Source organism: Acomys russatus, chromosome 9, assembly GCF_903995435.1.
Source record: "Acomys russatus chromosome 9, mAcoRus1.1, whole genome shotgun sequence".
NCBI classification, from domain to species: Eukaryota; Metazoa; Chordata; class Mammalia; order Rodentia; family Muridae; genus Acomys; species Acomys russatus.
The window spans coordinates 51,022,192-51,040,959 of NC_067145.1; the positions used below are offsets into that span (position 1 = coordinate 51,022,192).

Here is an 18,768-nt window from a genome sequence, read left to right on the forward strand (position 1 = left end):
CTCACACACTTTCACTGCCTTTCAGCAGCCTCTTCAGCTAGCTCTTTCTTTCCCATTTGTTTTTTTAAATTCTTAAAGTAATTAATGAGTCCGTTTCCTTGCAATTGCCTCCCACTTAGCACTTCCTAAGCAGTCTCTTCCCACGGGGAGATGTAACTTGCTAAAATCGCCACTATCATTCTCTTCAAATCTCCAGGCTTTGTTCAAAATAAACGCTGCACAGTTTTGCTCTCGCTGTATCCCTCAGCTCCCTTGCCCAAAGGAAATGATATAGGTGGATCTGGAAATGTGCGCACAGAATTCCTCCCCCCCCCCCCCCCCCGCTCTTCCCCAGGTTGCCTTGGTAACCATTGCACTAGCGTCTTCCCACAGATGTCTAAGCTTGGCTAAGGTGTGCACACCAGCTTTACAGACATATTTACCATTGCTCATTAACCTCGCCTATTCCCAGCATCTTCCAGATCTGCGTTGTTGTTATTTCCTCATAGGCACGCGTGGGTTCTCTGGTTACCGCCATGTTGTGTCATCAGAGCTTTCTTGTTCAGTCATCCGGGGCACTGTGGCACTGTGTGAAGCTCAGCAAACACATCTCCTGTGTTTGCGTTGCTATGTAATTACCATTATATAACATGCCATATCTGACAAGGCCTATGGATAGTCATCAGCCTTTATGAGCAGGCGTCATGAAGCTAGGACAGGCCATGACTCCCCCTCTTAACCATAGTTACTGTTTTTGTATAGTGCTTTAAAGCTGTCCTTAAGTGGTCCCTGGTACTGCATACGGACGGACGGGATCATATCAGTTTAGTTTGCTGTCTGGTGTACAACTGACGAGCTTATTTGTCTCGGTGAGATCATAGGAACATCACGTTTCTAATTTCCCCATGAGCACGCGGTTCTGTGTGTAAATCATGCAAGTCCAGCAGTAGTTTTCAGATGACCCTGAGATGTTTAGCTCAGTAACCCCTTGGTTAGTTGCAGGAGTCCGGCTACTCTACATCTGGGTTAATGGCGGAGTGCACGTGCTGAAACAGCCCCCTCCGGCCATCTTCATTTTTATCATGTACCGCAGCGGAGTGTGGATCGTGCTGTTTACCTTAGCAGCGGATGGACAGACAGACTTAACAGGGTCCTTAGCCAGAAGGTACAGGAGGTTGTTGATATTTTCTGTTTTTGTTATAGTGCCTTTTAAATGAAAGGTCTTCTGACACTTGAAAAATAGAAAGGAGAGGTAGCTCTGTGTGTGTGTGTGTGTGTGTGTGTGTGTGTGTGTGTGTGTGTGTTTCCTTTAATTGATGTATTTTTATGAATATTTGGTACTCTGCATTTCAACATTCAGACAAGTGGGTTAGAAGTTGCCGCTCATGGCATATATCTTATGATACACCTTACAGATAGACGGGAGAAGAGGTAGAGGAATCCACTGGCTGGAGGCCCTGAGATCTCTCCTGGGCACGCTGGAAGTGTATGCATCAGAGGCACAGAGAGATAGGGAGGTAGCAGTAAGAGAGACCGTCATGTGCAGACCCTGTCAGGACTGTGATGGAAATGAGATACCCTGAGAATGAGCCAGCAGTGCTCACTGGCTGCCTGCAGACATCTCTTCTCTTCGTTTCCCAAGTTTCCCAAGCTGAAGCTGTTGTGTCTGCCACCTCCGTCTCTCTCTCTTCCTGAGATGCAGGGTGTGAGTCGGTTGCCTGTGGTGGTAGACCATCAAAAGGCACAGGATGGCGTTCTGCGTCCCCAAGGGCTGCTGTTGCAAGCTTGTGTCCTCCATGCCTTTCAAGGGAGTAAAAAGGAAGTCACAATACCCTGGTGGACATTAAGGAATGCTTTTAAAAATAAACACAGCAGACGTAGGAATTCTCTATCAGGCTTTATAACCTCACAGCAACAGAGAGGTTCTGGGGGACTCTTTGCACCATCAACAGCAAAAGGTGTCTACATGGAGAGCAGCCTCAAAGGGCTAGTCGGGGAGCCAGGAAGCTTCTCGGGCCTCACACTGAAGAGTGGCTGCACTGGGCGTGCTCCTTGGGAGGCCAGCACAGAGGTCTGACCTCTGCTTAGCATCAAGCTGGGTATTCCTTTTAGAATCCGACGTGGGGATTGCCAATCTGTAGGACGGCTGGGAAAGGAATCCAGCACCACACAAGTTAGAGCAGACAGTCACTGCACTATATTCCATGTTAAAATACTACTTCGCTTTATATATGACACAACAATCTTTTTTTTGAGATGGGAATTGCTGTTTGTCCCAAACTTGACTTGACCTCACAGTTAAGTGTAACAGGTGTACACCATCACACCCAATTAATAATCTATCACATAATATCATATGAAGTGTATAATGTATAGGTCTTTATATATATATATATATATATATATATATATATATGTAATTTTTAGTGGACTTCATTCTCTAAGATTTGAACATTTGAAATTATTCTGTTTAAAAAAACAAAAATATACAAAGTACATGTACACCATATGAAAACAGATCAAGTAAGTTATGTAAATATAAGTGACAAAGTACATCCTAATTTTATCAGATCATTAAGTCAAATAAGACTTTTGTGTTTGCAAAAGAAATAAGATAGCTCTGTACCCCATTGGCCACAGAGGAAGAGGATGCAGGCAGTCCTGATGAGACTTGATAGGCTGAGATCCGTTGGTACAGGAGGAAGCCCCCCCCCCTTTCTGAGCACTAGAGGAGGGGGATGAGGGGAAGAGGGAGGGAGGAGCAGACTGGGAGGAGATGAGGGAAAGGGCTACGATCTGGATGTAAGTAATAATAAAAAAAAATAATAAACTTTTTTTAAAAAGAAATAAGATAGACTGACAGAGCTGCCCCGCGCTCGGCAGGCTTCCTCCGGCCTGCTTTTGCTTGCTGTGAAGATTCAGATCACACACTGCTCTGCTGAGACTCAAGTAACAGGGCACACATATCTTAGATAAAATAAGAGCAGAGGTCTGGTATCATTTTAAAAATAAACTCTCACTTTGGAAAACGGTTTAAGTGGTCACGTGGTCGCTTGCTGTTTTAGTTAAGCGAGGTGAAGCCCACTGTGAGTCTGCCCACTGAGGCTAGACAAGGAACTCGTGGGGCGGGGTGCTAGGTATGGTGACCTCCTTCTTGGCTGCTGGGCAGTTTCCGGAGCCCCAAAAACATGACATCAGAGTCCGGGCTGGTCTGTAACGTAGAAGTGGCTTTCTTTCCACCAGGCTCTTAGGACCAAGCCGGAGAAATGTCAGGTTCCCTGCTAAAAGAGACTACTATGGAAACTCAGCTCAAAATTATTCAAGGAAAGAAAAACATTAAGTCTCTCCCCTACCCCCAAAATAAAAATAAAACCAATTTGAAGAGATACAAAAGGGAAGCAAAAGTGCAAAAGGGAGCCAACAGCAACACAGAAATCACCACCGTGCAACTAAGTCAGGTCCACAAACTTCGCTCTCCTTCCAAGACGAACCGGAGTTTGTTAAACTAGATTTTGAGAACGGAGAAGTGTAGGGTGTCAAACAGCAAGTGAACATGTTTTCCCAGCTATGTTCCCAGGGAAAACCTCAAGTGTTCTGGAAGGTTCCACAGTAGTGGCCAATTTTAAGGGAGCAATAGAAGATGTTTAATTTTATATTTGGATGATATATTATAAAATAAATGTGTTCTGTCATTCATATAAAAATAGAATATATGTTATTTAAAGATGAAGGGGGCTGTGAAGAAAACATGCATGTTTTCTGCCTTTTTGTGTCTTCGGGCAACTTTTGTCAAATCCCAATTGGGGGAGTCCCTGCATGTGTGGGGACTGTATACCATAATCCAGTCCTCTTGTCCCTGCAATTATGTCTGCTTTTAACGTACTGCTTAGAGCTGCCTCCTCCCAAACCAACAATTTGAGACAGCCTTGTTGCACTTTGTTCTAAATCTGTGGCAGTTAGCAAGGAAATGCCTAAAAGATAATGCTGGACTTTTGAAAGATAATGTTTAGTTTTCTGCCCACAGAGCAGATGCTCCCATACTGCTTAAAATGGACTAGTCTGTGCCCACAGAGCCAAACTGCTCACATTTGCCAAGAGCAGAGGCTGAGGAAAATTTCCTCAAAGTCCACTGTCCCCTTCTTCCTGACTCTGCCACTGGCTGAGCAAAATCTGAGTTAAGGTGGTAGCTAAATTCCTGACAGGGAACAATTCGCTGTATGAGAGTGTATGGCAAGAGGAAGCCTGAGCAACCACCTCTTGGGTCCCCCAGCCTGAGCAGACAGAGTGGAGCTCATAAGGGTAGGAGGAAGGCCAGGGCATGTGGTCGAAGACAATACTCCTTAGCAGTCCTCCGTCAGTCAGCCCAGGTGGCCCGGCATCCAGGAGAGCAGCAACGCTACTCACCCTAGCAGTTGTCTTGAGAGGAGATTCATAAAGCTTTTGTGTGGGTCACAGAACTTCTGAGAAGGCAGGCTCAAAGCCAGAGCAGTGTCCGAGCCTTATGGTAGGACTGCTTGTCCACAGTCCCAAACTTGACAACTCCTCTGTCGTCCTTTGGTGGGAGGAAGAGCCTGCATCTGCCCTCCAAATTGAGTGCAGTCTATCCAGCCAGCAGGGCCAGCACTATGCCCTTCCCCTTCTATGTCACCAGGGAGCCTGGGAAGATGCACATATGCCCATGCCACTGTCAGCCCTGCTTGTCATTTCTCCCTGAGAGCACTTCTAACTGGACCTCGTAACCCATAACTAGGGCAGTGCTCATGTAATGAGTTCCAGAAAGCCACACCCATCCTTCCCAACAGTGGTTCTGACTGAACCCCACATGTAAGTCTCTCTCCAACCACCCCCACATCGACAAATGCTGCCATGGCTTTTCTGGGCTCCTTTTGGTGTAACTTTTTTACACATGATCTCAGTAGCATCTGCTATTTTTTTCTACACTGTGCTACCCAATTTCATTTTCTTCACTCCTCTGGATGTGAAGAGATCTCCCTTCTGCCTTTTTCAGGCAGACAAACAAACAGGGCCGTTTATAGGGTCTTCGTCTTAGACTCAAAGAGGGAGTAAGTAGGATTGGTAAATAGAGTGTCACACAGAGAGAAGATGGCCCTTCCCCCTTGTCATTGGAAGAGTGACTTTGCTGACCAGATGGTGGAATGTCAGGTGCTATTCTACAAAAACTGCGGCCCAACCAACTGTAGGGCAGTGGTTCTCAACCTTCATGCCGCCACCTTTGAATATAGTTCTTCGCGCTGTGCTGACCCCCACCAACCATAAAACTGTAATATTGCTACTGTTATGAATCATCATGTAAAATATCTGATATGCAACCAACCCCTTTGGAAGGGTCGTTCAACACCACCACCAGCGCCGGAAGCGTTGAGAACTTTTGATGTAGGGTGATGCGTGTTAGGCCTGAACTGCACGAAAAGAAGGAAAACTCGCCCAAAAAAGTGACCCTTCGGTGGTCTGTAGTCTCATATTGGTGTTTCCCACATCTTGTCACGCTAAGAGTTGTTGTTAAGTGATGTCTTCCAAAATATATCACAGCACGTAAACAAAGCGACCCATATTAGGAGATACTGAGGTGGCAGGCTCTGAGAGGCTTATGAGAGTGGATGCCCTCTTTCTCCGTTTACTCACAGAAACCACCATCTCAGCGCACAGTGAAGAGACATCTGCAGCTTATAATGTCAGTTGCTAGTAACTGTTACATCGCCATAAAAGTATGTAAATCAACAAGGTTGCCCAGTTGGTGAAGGTGCTTGCCGCCAAGACTGACAACCTATGTGCAATTTAGGCTTCTAGAGGACTTTTGCAGTGTGAATATTACTGAAAACTTAATTGATTTATGCCTCCTCCTCCTCCCATCTCTGAGCTCATCCTGTGCTCAGCGATTATGTGCATAATGGAAGGCCAGTAGCTATCACTAGCCTTTCTCTCTCAAGCTTTTCAACATTTTTGGTCACATTCTTTGGGTCCTTTAATTTGAAAAGTGTGTGTATGTGTGTGTGCGCGCATGCGTGCGTGCTCCTGTGTGTGCACACGTCAGGAACATGGTCATGTACATTTGTGTATGTTTATGGGAGCCTAGTGGTAGAAGTCACTAAACCTAGACTTCACTGATCTTACAGGCGTGTGTTTGCTCTGGCTGGATTTTGATGTCCATGCTGGGAATCCAGACTTCACCTGACAAGCCATCTCCCCAACCCTTAGCACATTTCTGGCCGGTGTTCAGTCTTGTGTTTGTGATGACCAAACAATAATTCTGGCACACATATGGTGCTGGTGCTCACCTTTGCTGGGACTTGCAGAGCTCCCCTGCAGGTCTCCCAGCCCACTGTGTCCTTCTGTGGTCTGTGGCAGCCTCGGGCCAGTGGGAGCTGGTGTCCAGCAGTGCAGGAAGGATGACTGTCTTTTCTGTTTCTTAGTGTGATAAAAGGTAGGGCTTCCTCTCAGCTACCTGTTGCCATGAGCAGGAAAGAGTAAAAGATAAAGCAGCTGTTGGAGCAGGGGTTTTGAAGAAAATAGGCAATTTTTAAGAAAAAGATCTTTTTTAATTTTAGGCTTTAAAAATAGAGGGTTTTGTTTTGTTAAGTTTTAATAATTAAGAAGAACATGACCCTGGTTGGAATTACTGGTAAAAGAATGTAGTCCTAGACATATTTAGCATAGCCCATACCTGTGGCCTCCTGTCAGGGCTAACGCACATTTTCTGTTTCCAGAGGTGACCTTGAAGGTGCACATCAGCGACGCCAGCACCCACCAGCCCATCGCAGATGCACTCATTGAGATCTTTGCCAACCAGGCGTCTGTCGCCTCTGGCACATCTGGCACAGATGGAGTCGCCTTCATCAAGTTCCAATACAAGCTGGGTAATCAGTTAATCGTCACCGCCACGAAACATGCCTATGTGCCAAACTCTGCCCCGTGGAAGCCCATCCGGTTACCGGGTAAGTCGTCATTGTCTCGCTCTAAGACAGAACCTCCAGCTCAGAGTGATCCATGATGAGGTCAGCCACTGAGGCACCTGAAGCAGGGAAATCTGTACGCCAACTCTTTGAGTCGCCTACTCAGGTGCCATTATGTGGAGGACTGGCGGGGCAGGTATGTGATGCTGACGGGAGCCTCCGCCTTGCACACACACAGAGGTCACAGCCTCTCCGTTTCCTGCCCATTTGCCCACTGCTATGCCGTCTGCCTGTCGGTACGCGGTAGTGTGAGCTCTCCAGAGAGTAAAGGACAGCAGGCCCTCTCCAGTGGGCCCCGTACATGTGCCTGTAGCTTTCCTCACAGTTGCAACAAAATGCGTGCAACGTAAGGAAGGGAGCATTTATTTTGACACAGAAAGTCTATCGTGGTGGAGGAGGCACAGCAGCAAGAGCAGGAAGCAACTGATCGTCTTGTATCCACAGTCTGGAAGCAGAGAGTGACAAATGCTTGTGTTCAGCTGCCTTCCTTTTTACATGCAGCCTAAGACCCCAGCCCTTGGAACGTCCCTGCCCATATTCAGGGTGGGTCTTCTCACTGCGGACCTAACGTAGATAGTCCCTCGCTGGTTGCCCAGACGTTTGGTCTCTTTGGTGGTTCTAGGTTCTCTCAAGTAGACTGTCAATAATCCTGTCACAGGAGAGAACCCAGGGAGGGCCAGCAATCAATCAGTCCATCAACCAATCAATGCAAAGCCCCTTTCACTAGGTCCCATCAGAAGGAAATGTGTGACCTCCCATCACTGTATCACTGGACGTATTCCAGGGTGGGTGCAGCAAGTATCTGCCTGCAGTGGAATAGCAGCTGCACAAGGTAGGGTCTATGTATGTTATTTGCCAAAGTTGCACTCTCTAGATGCTTCCATTTCAGACCTGGCAAACCCTGAACCTCTAGCTTCCCAGGAAGCTTCTAGGCACACCCTTTTTATCAACTGGTTAATAAATACCTCAGTTTTATGTGTTTGTTTAAAGACACTGTTGAATAAACGCAGTTGACTTGTTAACATTGGGCTCAAGCACACAGCACCATGACCTATGTCTGAACAACATTTATCCCCTATATTCTCTATGAGGTCCCTTATAGGCTGCCCGTATTCAGGATCTTCAGCACTCTGCATGGGGGCCACTTAAAATAGTGACCTCACCAGCAGAAAGCACAAAATGTGGAAACCCCCATCACACATAGATAAAGGGAAAGGCATTCGCCACGGGAGAGCTGAAACAGGAAGACAGCACGTTGCCCGCGCAGCCTCCGCTGGGAATGAGCATCAGTGAGTCTGTCTATGGGCACTGTGTACAGGCACGTGTGTACACTCGGCACTGTCGATCTGGGGGTAGGAGGTATGTCTCAGCAAGCATGTCCATTTGTAAATACGGGACCTGTGAATGGTGAGAACCAGCCACCTAATGGCTTTCATTTTGACTCCGCTAATATGGTTTGAGGAAAGGAAATTGCTTCCATAATTTCCATTTTCCTGACTGAGTCTGATAATGAGAACAATACAGTGTAACTGAAAGGGTTTAGATCCAGCTTGGAAACACCTGGAACCCGGGCCTACCTTCCCCTACCGGGCCCCACCCGCTTGGGCCCAGCCGGCCTCTCAGGGCTGTGTTTCTAGTTTCTGAAATGGAATTAATTGGCCTGAATCATTTCAAAAGGCCACCCCATGCCTTTGGTTATCTGCTGACCTTTTCAATATAATAAAAGCTCTCCTAAGTATCCCCTACAAGAAGTGTGACCAGAATGGGGACTGGCCCCTGGTAAAAGGCAGAGAAACCTGTTGTTTCAGTGCGTATTTTTAGAAGTTGTGTCTAACACTTCTGGTATTTCAAACAATTGAGAGAGAGAGAGAAAAAAAAAGCAGAAGAGCGGGGGAGCTCTGGGATAGGATGGGAGAGGGAAGCTGAGATGCTTTCTTTACTACATGTGCAGTGTTTCAGTTTGCGTGAGCATTCTTGTGAGAGCTTAGAGTGGATTTCTTGTCTCATCCTTAACACTAACGCCCTATAAGATGCGTTCGGGTTTTCTCTTTCCTGGAACAGGGCATAGACTAGAGAGAGAGATCTCAGCAAGCGAGTCAAACAGGGATACACAAATGTGTCCCTGTGATGCCATTTCCCCGTTGCAGCTCTTCTCAGGCAGAGAAGGCGGTGGTCCCCGACTATTGCGCTGGTCTCTGACCAGGTTAATTCGCCTCTTCAAGGACACCCACCACGTTGCAAGCTCTGTGCACTGTGTCTTAAAAATGCATGTGCCCGCTGTGGTTTACCTGCACTTGATCTAGCATAAGAGAGAAACTGGCAGGCCCTGAGGAGCTGTGGATAGCTGCTCATTGCTGGCGGGGAGTGTGTCACTTCCTACGGTAATGTAGCCATTGATACATTGAGTGTGCCCCTCTGAATAGCCCCCTACCCAAGCTCTTGCAGGCAACCCCGATTCAACTCAGTAACTCATAAAACGTAACAGAACATGTGAAAGAAGGAGAAAGACTGGGGAGAAGAAAGTGGCCAGCAGCAGTGGGAGATTGAAAGGGTAACGGGGTCTAAAAATGACCAAAATGCATTATATGCCGTGTGAAATTATCAAAGAATTTTTAATTAAATACATGTGCCCAGTTACATAATACTCTGTCTGAAATCCTTCAGCGGCCTCCAGCAATTAAAAGTGACACACAGAGCCCCCTCCCTTGGTGACCCCTCCCTTCCCTACCTCATGAGTTGGCCAGCCTGGGTAGCTGTTCGCTGCAGGAGTCTGGCTGATGCTTTCACCCTCTGTGTGTGTGTTATCCTAGATGCATTCGTCCATGATTTAAAAAAAAAAAAGGCTTGTGTTCTATCTTGAAAACCCCAAGTGGGCTGATACTCTAAGAAGTCTCCCTGACTCCCTGAGCCAGGTTGACATGTCCCCATCTCTCTGTTTACCAAAAAAGAGCATCCCACAAAAACAAAAACACTGGCCAGGTTATAACTCAGTGTTTGCCTAGCATGTGAAAGACCCTGGGTTCCATCCTTAGCACTGATGGGGTGGGGGTGGGGAGGTCCCTGAATACCTCTTTAGTGTGAAGAGCCTTCAGTCAACACCCTCTTCAGGGTGGATAAAAATACCATGTACGGGAAACTCTGCGGTCTCTCTGCCACCTCCCGCCCCTGGAATATTCCATAGATTTGGGTCCATAGCTTGGCTCTGCTGCTCCCTGAGGCTCCATGCTGCACATAGGACCCATTATAACGCCTCACTTGCTTCCCTCTGAAGAGTAAGATTTGAGAAACGGTCAGGGCAGCTTCCCTGGTGATGGATAGGCCAAGTGTCCCATGTGAGACAAGTTTTCAAAGCACATAAGTCATGGTCCCCTAGTGTCTCAGCCACTGTTCTACTGCTGTGAAGAGACACAATGTCCAAGGCAACTCTTATTAAAGAAAACATTTAATTGGAAGTTTGCTTACAGTTTCAGAGGTTAAATCCATTTTCATCATCATGGGAAATATGGCGACATGCAGGCAGACACTGGAGCAGTAGCCAAGGGTACTACATCCTGATTTGCAGGCAGAGACAAACAGACAGACTGACTGACAGACTGACTGACTGACTGACTTGCCCTGTCATGGGCTTTTGAAACCTCAAAGCCTACCCCCAGTGACACACTTCCTCCAACAAGGCCACACCTCCTAATCCTTCTAATCTTGTCAAAGAGTTCCACTTCCTGGTGACTGAGCTCACAAATATATGAGCCAACTGAGCCATCTTAGCTGAGTTATATTAGATAAAGACCACAAGTGGTCTCAGCCTCACTCACCAGGCAACACAGAGGTGTTTGGGACAAGTCAGAGTTGCCTCCTGGTTCTGGCAAGCTCTGAGAGGCAGTAGGGCATGGAGAGGCATGGATGGAGCAGGCAGTGTGCTGCAACCTGCTTCTGTCGGCGATCTGTTTCCTGTAGGTCGCCCCTGCCACAGGAGTCCTGTCCCTTCTTCCTAGCCACCAGGGACATACCTGGTGCCAGTAGGTAGAAAAAAGAAAGAAAGAAAGAGTATCGTTCCTGCTTAAGATAACCTGCGAAGTGTCCATAGAGAATTTGCCCCAGGTAGGGACTTGAACCCTCAGTCCTTGCCCATTGTTGTTGGCTGCACAAAGGATCAGGAAGGCAAGAAGAGCTCCCAGAAGCCTTTGCCGTGGCCATTTCTTCTTTCATTCTGGTTTTCACTCTCCCACTTTTCTCCCAAGTTTGATGTCCCACTAGTTGTGATTTATGTTTTGGTTTGGGTTTGGGTTCCATTTCTCTTTGCAGTGCTTGGGGTGGAACCCAGGGTGTGAGGCACACTAGGCGACTGTTTTATCACTGAGCTGTATCCAAGCCCTTTGGTTGCCTTTTTGGATTTGGGTCTTACTGAGTTATGCCGTTTGGCCTTGAATTCACTGTGTCATCTAGGTAGACCCTGGGTTTTCAATCCTCGTACCTCAGGCTCCAAAGTAGCAGGTGTGTTTTATGTACCATAAGACACACCATTTTAGACACTGTGGAAATGGCTCCGTCAGCGAAGCGCTTGCTACCCGGGCATGAGGACCTGACGTTTGGTGTCCAGAGCTGCAGTGAAGCACAAGGCGCAGTGTTGCGCACTGTAGCCCTACGGCGAGGGAGGCCGAGAAGGGAGACATTCTAAGCATGTCATCCAGCTGCTCTTGCCAAATCAGTGAGCTCCAGGTTCAGTGAGAAACCATGTCCCCAACTCCCCCCCAAAAAAAGGGTGGAGAATAATAAAGGAAGATGCTGATATTGGCCTTTGAACTTCATGTGCTTATAAACATATATGTACCCTGTAGATAGATAGATAGATAGATAGATAGATAGATAGATAGATAGATAGATAGATAGATAGATCACAACAAAACCTACCATTTAAAAATGCATATTTCAGAATACCTGGCTAGCCTGGCTGGTAGAGTACAAAACTCTAAAAGTATGTGCTTCATGGTTTTGTGCAGCAATACTATCCTCGGTGTCTATTTCCAGCACATTCCATCACCCTCTATTAACTGTATCCATTAGTTCTGACTTCCTATTTCCCATCCATTCCAGCTCCTAGCAGCTTCTAAATTGCCTTCTGTCTCTGGGTTCGCCTGTTCTAAAGATTGTATATAAATAGAATCAGGCAGTATGTGGCTTTTTAAACCTGTCATCCTCAGCACGTTTTTCAAGGCTGTGATAATAAATTTGACTGTCAACTTGGTGAGATCTAGAATTGCCTAGGAAAAGAGCCTGTGGCCATGCCTGTGATGGATTTTCTAGATCTCATTCCTTGGGAAGACCTACCTACCTCAACTCTAGCTGACATCCATTCCATGGGCTTGGGTCCTAAGCCAAACTGAAAAGGGTGAGCATCGTGAGCAGGAACACCTGTAGCTCTGTGCTTCCTGGCTGTGACCTACTGCTCCAAGTTCTCACCGCCACAACTTCCCCGCAAGAATGGACTGTACCCTCAAACTAGGAACCCAAATAGACTCTTTCTTCCTTATGGTGCTTGGTCAAATGTTGTCACTCAGCAAGGCAAGCAACTAATGTCAAGGTCCATCCTTCTCATAGCCCCATGTCAGTCCTCCATGCCTTTCTGTGAGTGAATAGCATTCATTTGTATGTACGTGCCAAACTTGATTTCTCTGTGGACAGTAATTTGGGTTAATTCCACTTCTGTGGTTACGGATAATGGCTGTGTCAACATACATGTACAAGTGTCTGGGGAGGAAGCCCAGTTAGTCAACAGCTTGCTGTGATGATAGCTGCTCACTAAGTTGCCCAGGCTGGCCATGAACTCACCTGTTTACCTCCGCATAACTGTGTAAAAGAGCTGTTGGAGGGAGCAAATGCCCGTAATCCCAGAAGCAGAGACAGGGAGATTTCCCTGGAGTCCACTGGCCAGGCAGCCTTGCCTGACCAGGCCAGCTGAGAACCAGTGTCTCAAAAGAACAAGATAGACCACTGCTGAAGAACAGTGCCCGAAGTTGACCTCTAACCTACACACACACACACACACACACACACACACACACACACACACACCAAAACAAATAGATGATCTTTTAAGATGAAAAAGAAGAAATAAGAAACTCTCATTACATTTTTTGGCTTGACTTTGCCGCCTCTCTTAACTTAGAGATGTGGACTGCACAAAGTCCAAGGTCCCTTGAGTTTGAGTCCGTGGAGCATTGTGGGTGAGGGAAGGCACCAGAATTCAGATCCTGGCTCCTTCATCTATCATCTGGGCGGGGGTGGGGGGTGTTTGAAAAGTTATTTTCTCACCTATAAACTTATTTCTTTACCTGAGGAGCGGACACATGAATGTCACCTGCTTGCCAGACTTGTTTTGACACTTAGATAAATTACCCAAATGAGTGAACTTGGAGTCACACCTGAGCTGTCAGTACGAACCAGCAAATGCTAGCCTACAGTAGAACTATTTGTTGTGTTTTCCTCAAGTGGCAGATGGCAAAACACCTGACAAAAGCAAATGAAAAAAAAATGAAGAATTTATTGTGACTCATGTCTAAAACGAAGCACAGTCTGTCATGGTGGAGAGGCATAGCTGCAGTAGTGTGAGACAACCAATCACATCCTATCCACAGTCAGAAAGCGAAAGACAGACAGGAAATGCCCAAGGCCTGTCCCCACTGACACACTCTGCCTCTAGCAAGGCTCCTCCTCCTCCTAAAAGTTCCACAGCCTTTCAGAACAGCGCCACTAGCTGGGGACATAGTGTTTGAACACATTTCACGTCCACACTGAAACACACATCTTCCAGGAAACTTGTGGACTTCCAGAGTCTGAGGTAATGCCTGCAGTGGAGGCACATGCCACCCAGTACTCAGGAGGCAGAGCCAGGTGGATCTACGTGAGTTCGAGGCCAGCCTGACCTACAGAGTGAGTTCCAGGACAGCCAAAGCTGCACAGAGAAACCCTGTCTTGAGGGACGGGAGGAGTAGAATCTTAATTAAAAGTCTAGATATTTCGGTAATAATCTTAAAGTCGTATAATTTGTGTCATGTTAGTACTACTCACATTGGGGGGAATAGTCTCTAAATATTCTACACACATGACCCTAGCACATATTTTAGGGTCTTTTATAATGCTAATACCTAACATTATGTACGTATGTATGTACGTATGTATGTATGTATGTATGTATACATATCCATATGGTCTATACATAATAACTTTTAATATACTCCAGTGTCAAGGGGCTTTGTTGCTTCACTAAAAGTATCTTACAAGGAAAATGGGGAGATAATTCAGGCATGTAAACAATATCTCAATTTGTTCCCCAACACTCATGTTTAAAAATAAAATACAGGAATGGTAATGTACACTTGTAGTCCCTGCAGTATTGAGAATGTCAGGACAGGCGCGACCCCTGGAGCTTGCAAGCCAACCACTCTATTCTAATCAGGTCCCAGTGAGAGACCCTGTCCCCAAAAGACACAGTGGACAGCCCTGAGAAACAACACTCAAAATTGACCTCTCATTTGCACATGCCCCTCCCTCCCCCCAACCCAAAAAACAAACTTAACTTTTTTTTTTCCAAGCTGACTATGGCAAGACAGTAGTTACTACAATAGGTTTACAGGACTGGCATTTTGAAGGTATGTCAGTAATTGTTCAGAAAAATAAATATTATTGATTGGCTTGATATCAGAAAGTAGGAAGAAAACAGAGTACCCAAGAAGTTAGCGTGAGCTTTTGAATTGAAATACCCATGTCCTTATGTCCGTTTTGTTCTTGCAGTGTTTTCCTCACTGAGCCTTGGCCTGCTTCCCGAACGCTCTGCTACTCTCATGGTCTATGAAGATGTCGTCCAAATAGTATCAGGATTCCAAGGTACGTCTCATAGTTAAGAAGAGAAACAAAACTGATTCTTGGGCCAAATACTAACGTTTTATGAGCAACCGCCTTCTTACTGGGTGGTGGCAACAGTGAATTTAGCCACAGCTGGAATGCAGTGTTTGCTGTCCCTGTGAGTGAGGAGTCCCCGTGTTAGTCATTAAGTCGGCTCTAAAATTACTTCTTTCAGTGTCATCCTCTAAGTGTGCATGGGAAAAGAAGGGGGCCTCCTTGCTTTGCTCCCCATCATCTCCCTTCTTATTGGGGTCACTGTCGTGATCCATGTTGCCCAATATACACAGTCACTCACAAAAGCTAGTACATGTGGGGGTACAGGCTTTTATTGCTTGCCTCCTAATTTCCAATGTGTTTTGCGTTCATTGTGAAACCTCACCCCACCCCAAACACACTTGGCTCTTAAAATGTGCTAATATGGAAGTTTCTGGGCACTTGTCCTCTTTCCCATCAGTATTGGGACTCAGGTTGGGAATAGTCCTCACACTAATATCTTTCTGTGCTGAGATCATTTCATTCTATCGTGGGCTAGAGAACCATCATATTTCCTGGCACGGCCGAATGTTAGTTTGCTGTGCTGCTTACATTTGGCCCTCATTACCCTAAAGCTCAGTGTTGCAGGTTCATATAAAAGAAGTAGCCAGGTGTGATGGCACTCTGGGAAGCAGAGGCAGGTGGATCTCTGTGAGTTCAAGGCCAGCCTGGTCTACAAAGCAAGTCCAGGACAGCCAAGGCTACACAGAGAAACTGTATCAAAAAAAAAAAAAAAAGTTTGGGCTGCAAATATGACTCCACAGTTAAGAGTAGCTGTTTGTGCAGAGGACCAAAACGCAGCTCAGCATCCGTATCAGGCAGTTCACAACAGCTTGTACCTTTTGCTCCAAAGGATCCAACCCCACTCTCTTCTGGCCTCTGACACAGGCACAGATACACAATAAAAGATAAGACCTTCATTTAAAATGTACCATAACTGAGCATGTGTAGACTTTTATTGCCATTATTCCATCCCAGAATACTATGACAACTGTTTACATAGCACTTCCAGAATACTGGGTATGACTTAGGGGCCATGCAGCATATATGATCTAGGCAGAAACCACTGTGCCATTTTTATGAGTGACTCAGCCTCTTGGGATATTTGGTGCCACCCATTTATGCAGAGACCAGCGTACTTTGTTCTTTGACGGTGATACCTTGCCGTGCCCGTCATTCTGTCACACTGATTTATGTGGCACTAGAGAATGAAATATGTTCATTTATTTCTTCATTGAGTTGGCCAGTTTGGTTCTTCAATGGCTTTCTCAATGTATGGCAATAAAATCCAAGCTCCTTAGACTCAGAGCTACATGGTTTCCCTGGCCCTAACCTTCTGGTGATTGCTACAGTCATCCAGAAATCACTGTTGGTTAGAAACTGGAGTTCAGTTTCTGGAGGTCAGAAACTGGAGTAGGCATTGAAACGTGTGAGTTTCCCGAAGAAGTGGGCTCCTTGACCCCATTTTTCCTCCACATGGAGCTTTTAGCCTGACACGGTCATTGGCAGCCTTCTCTCCCTCCCAGCCACTTGTCATAGTTTTTTGAACCTGTGTTTCCCTTTATTAAGGTTAAAAGAGAAAGTGTGTGGAAAATGTCCTCTTCACTATCCTCTACCCTGTGCACTGCAGACTAGCCAGGGCTCAGTGTGTAGGGTGCAAAAAAAAAAAAAAATGGGCACAGTGGATTCTGTCATGTTTGCTCAGGCTCCTATAGTGACTGCCTCTTGTATTCCTTGCTGTTGCCCACCAGCCCTGACACTTATCTGTCTTGTCTTGTGGCTCTGAGGCGATCCCTGAAGAACGCCAGAGTCCCTGTCATGCACTTTCTGTGAACAGTCACTCTCTCCCTATGCAGCAGTTTATGTGACCTTCAACTCCCCTTCTTAGACTTGCATGAGTCAAACGGCAGTTACCAGAAGCCTGGCCTTGCAGCCTGAGTCACTTCACAGTTGTCTCAATCCCAGTGCCCGCGCACACTTGTCTTCTTCTCCGTTGCCCACGTGTTAGCCGTCTGTGCTCACAGGACCCTGGTGGATCTCTGCAAGAGCTCCCTGCCAGCGTGCTGCTCCACAGTCATTGCCAGAGGGAGAGTTGCCGTCAGTAGAGAAGCTACACGTCGTGCCTTGAATGTCTCCTTTCCCATGTGTCATACACTGAACTGCTGGCTTAGTCTCCCCGGGGCCAAGCTCTAGTAATTTCTCCTGGTTGCCAGCTCACTCCTCCTCACTTTGCCATCTCACAGGCCACTGCGATCCAGCCTCAATCTCTTTACCAAGCATTCATCTGCATAGGCTGTGTTAATAGCCCAACTCGGTTCATTTTGTTCCTTCCCATCCGGGCCATCCCACCCCATCTTCCATACTGTCTTTGAGCTCTCCATTGACAGCTTAAAAGCCACATTCTCCAGGCCTTCCTGTATCTCCTGAAGAGCATACTGGGTGTATCTCCAAAAACCTAAGGCAGGAATCCACTTCCTTCAGGCAGACCCAACCTCTTAACGGGTCCCTGGCTCCCCAAAACAGTACCACAAGCTACAGACCTCTGAGCGTGGTGTACAGTGTTTAACTTTCCTCATCAACTAAGTTGTTGTATCACCATCTTAGTTTCTTCAAAGCTGGGCCCTGTGCCTGCTTCTTGACAGGTACCCAATGAGCCATTGAATAATCGAGTAAACACAAATGACCAATCAAAATCCATCTGCTCTTTGTGTCTCCTATATAGAGAAATTCTCCATGACTGGTTTCCTTTTTTGTCCTGATGAATTGAGACAGAGGGTGCAATTAACACACATACATGCACATGCGTGAGCACACACGCATACACAGGAGGAGGACTGAAATACATTCAGATAGCTTTATTATGAATAATTTATCAGTATATATGTATGCCTCTGCCTCCTGCATCTACTCAGAAGCCACCTAAGAACTGTTTCTTCCTTTTTATAGGCTCACGCCCATACCAGCTTCCTAACACTACAGATATTTGATTAATTTTATAACTTATCCTACTTCATGAGCCTGAAAGGTTTAATTATACTGGTTTTTATCTCAACAAGATTGAGGCAGGGAAGTAATAACTATGGGTCATTTTATTTGGCCCATTTTTATCGCAGTAAGCTTTTTCCTCCTGGAAGGAGACCCACATGTGGTTGAGTAAAGAGGAATCTCTGCCATCATCTGCTACACCAGTTCCGTTCTACAGACCAGCATGGTACTGGACTTATGAATGATACATAAAGTTTTTGATCCTCCATCTAGCCCCATTTTGCTGCCTGCTCAGAAATCCAGCACTGTGAGCTGGCTGCCTGTGAGGGCATGGCTCCGACGGCGTGATGTGTCAGCCCCTCCTGGAAAGGTTCCCCAACCTTGATGATGGCTCACTTGGGAAACTTAATACTGCCAACTGTCGTGTAAGGTCACATGATGGATGCTGTGCTAAAGGAAAAGCATGGAGACAAAAAAGGCCACCAGGAGAGGATGGGTACCAGAGATAAAAGAGATAGGAGGCCGCTGTTCCCGACCGATGCATGAAAATTCAGTTGAAGGCTTAACATAATTACACCCAAGCAAAATACATTAATGAGAGGTTTACTATAAAAATAAAAATATTATCCACTTGTCTTCTCTGTGGATATACTAGATGGCATTTATGCACATTCTAACCCTGTACACCAATAAAATACTTCTCATGGGGCGGGCAGAGTAATGAGCATGCCTGCAGTCATAAGCTACACAATAAATATGTGCTTCTAGTGGAACAGTCATGAGCAGTCAACAGGCCTTGCATCTGAAAGGTGAGGCAAGTGGTTGTGCCATCCGTGTTGCTGTGGCTTTGTGAAGAAGTCTTGTGACAGTGGCAGGCAAAAGGTGGGCCCACTGAGTGACT

General features: G+C 46.3%; 1 protein-coding gene across 1 annotated transcript in view; it reads left to right on the top strand.

Annotated features, from left to right (window-relative positions):
- The window catches only part of Fam171a1 (family with sequence similarity 171 member A1), a 111,040-nt gene that overhangs the window by 56,002 nt on the left and 36,270 nt on the right, over nt 1-18,768 (top strand). The window contains exons 2-3 of the mRNA XM_051151313.1: nt 6,705-6,932; nt 14,739-14,831. Coding sequence (XP_051007270.1) covers nt 6,705-6,932; nt 14,739-14,831 — 321 coding nt within the window. The remainder of the gene's footprint in view (nt 1-6,704; nt 6,933-14,738; nt 14,832-18,768) is intronic.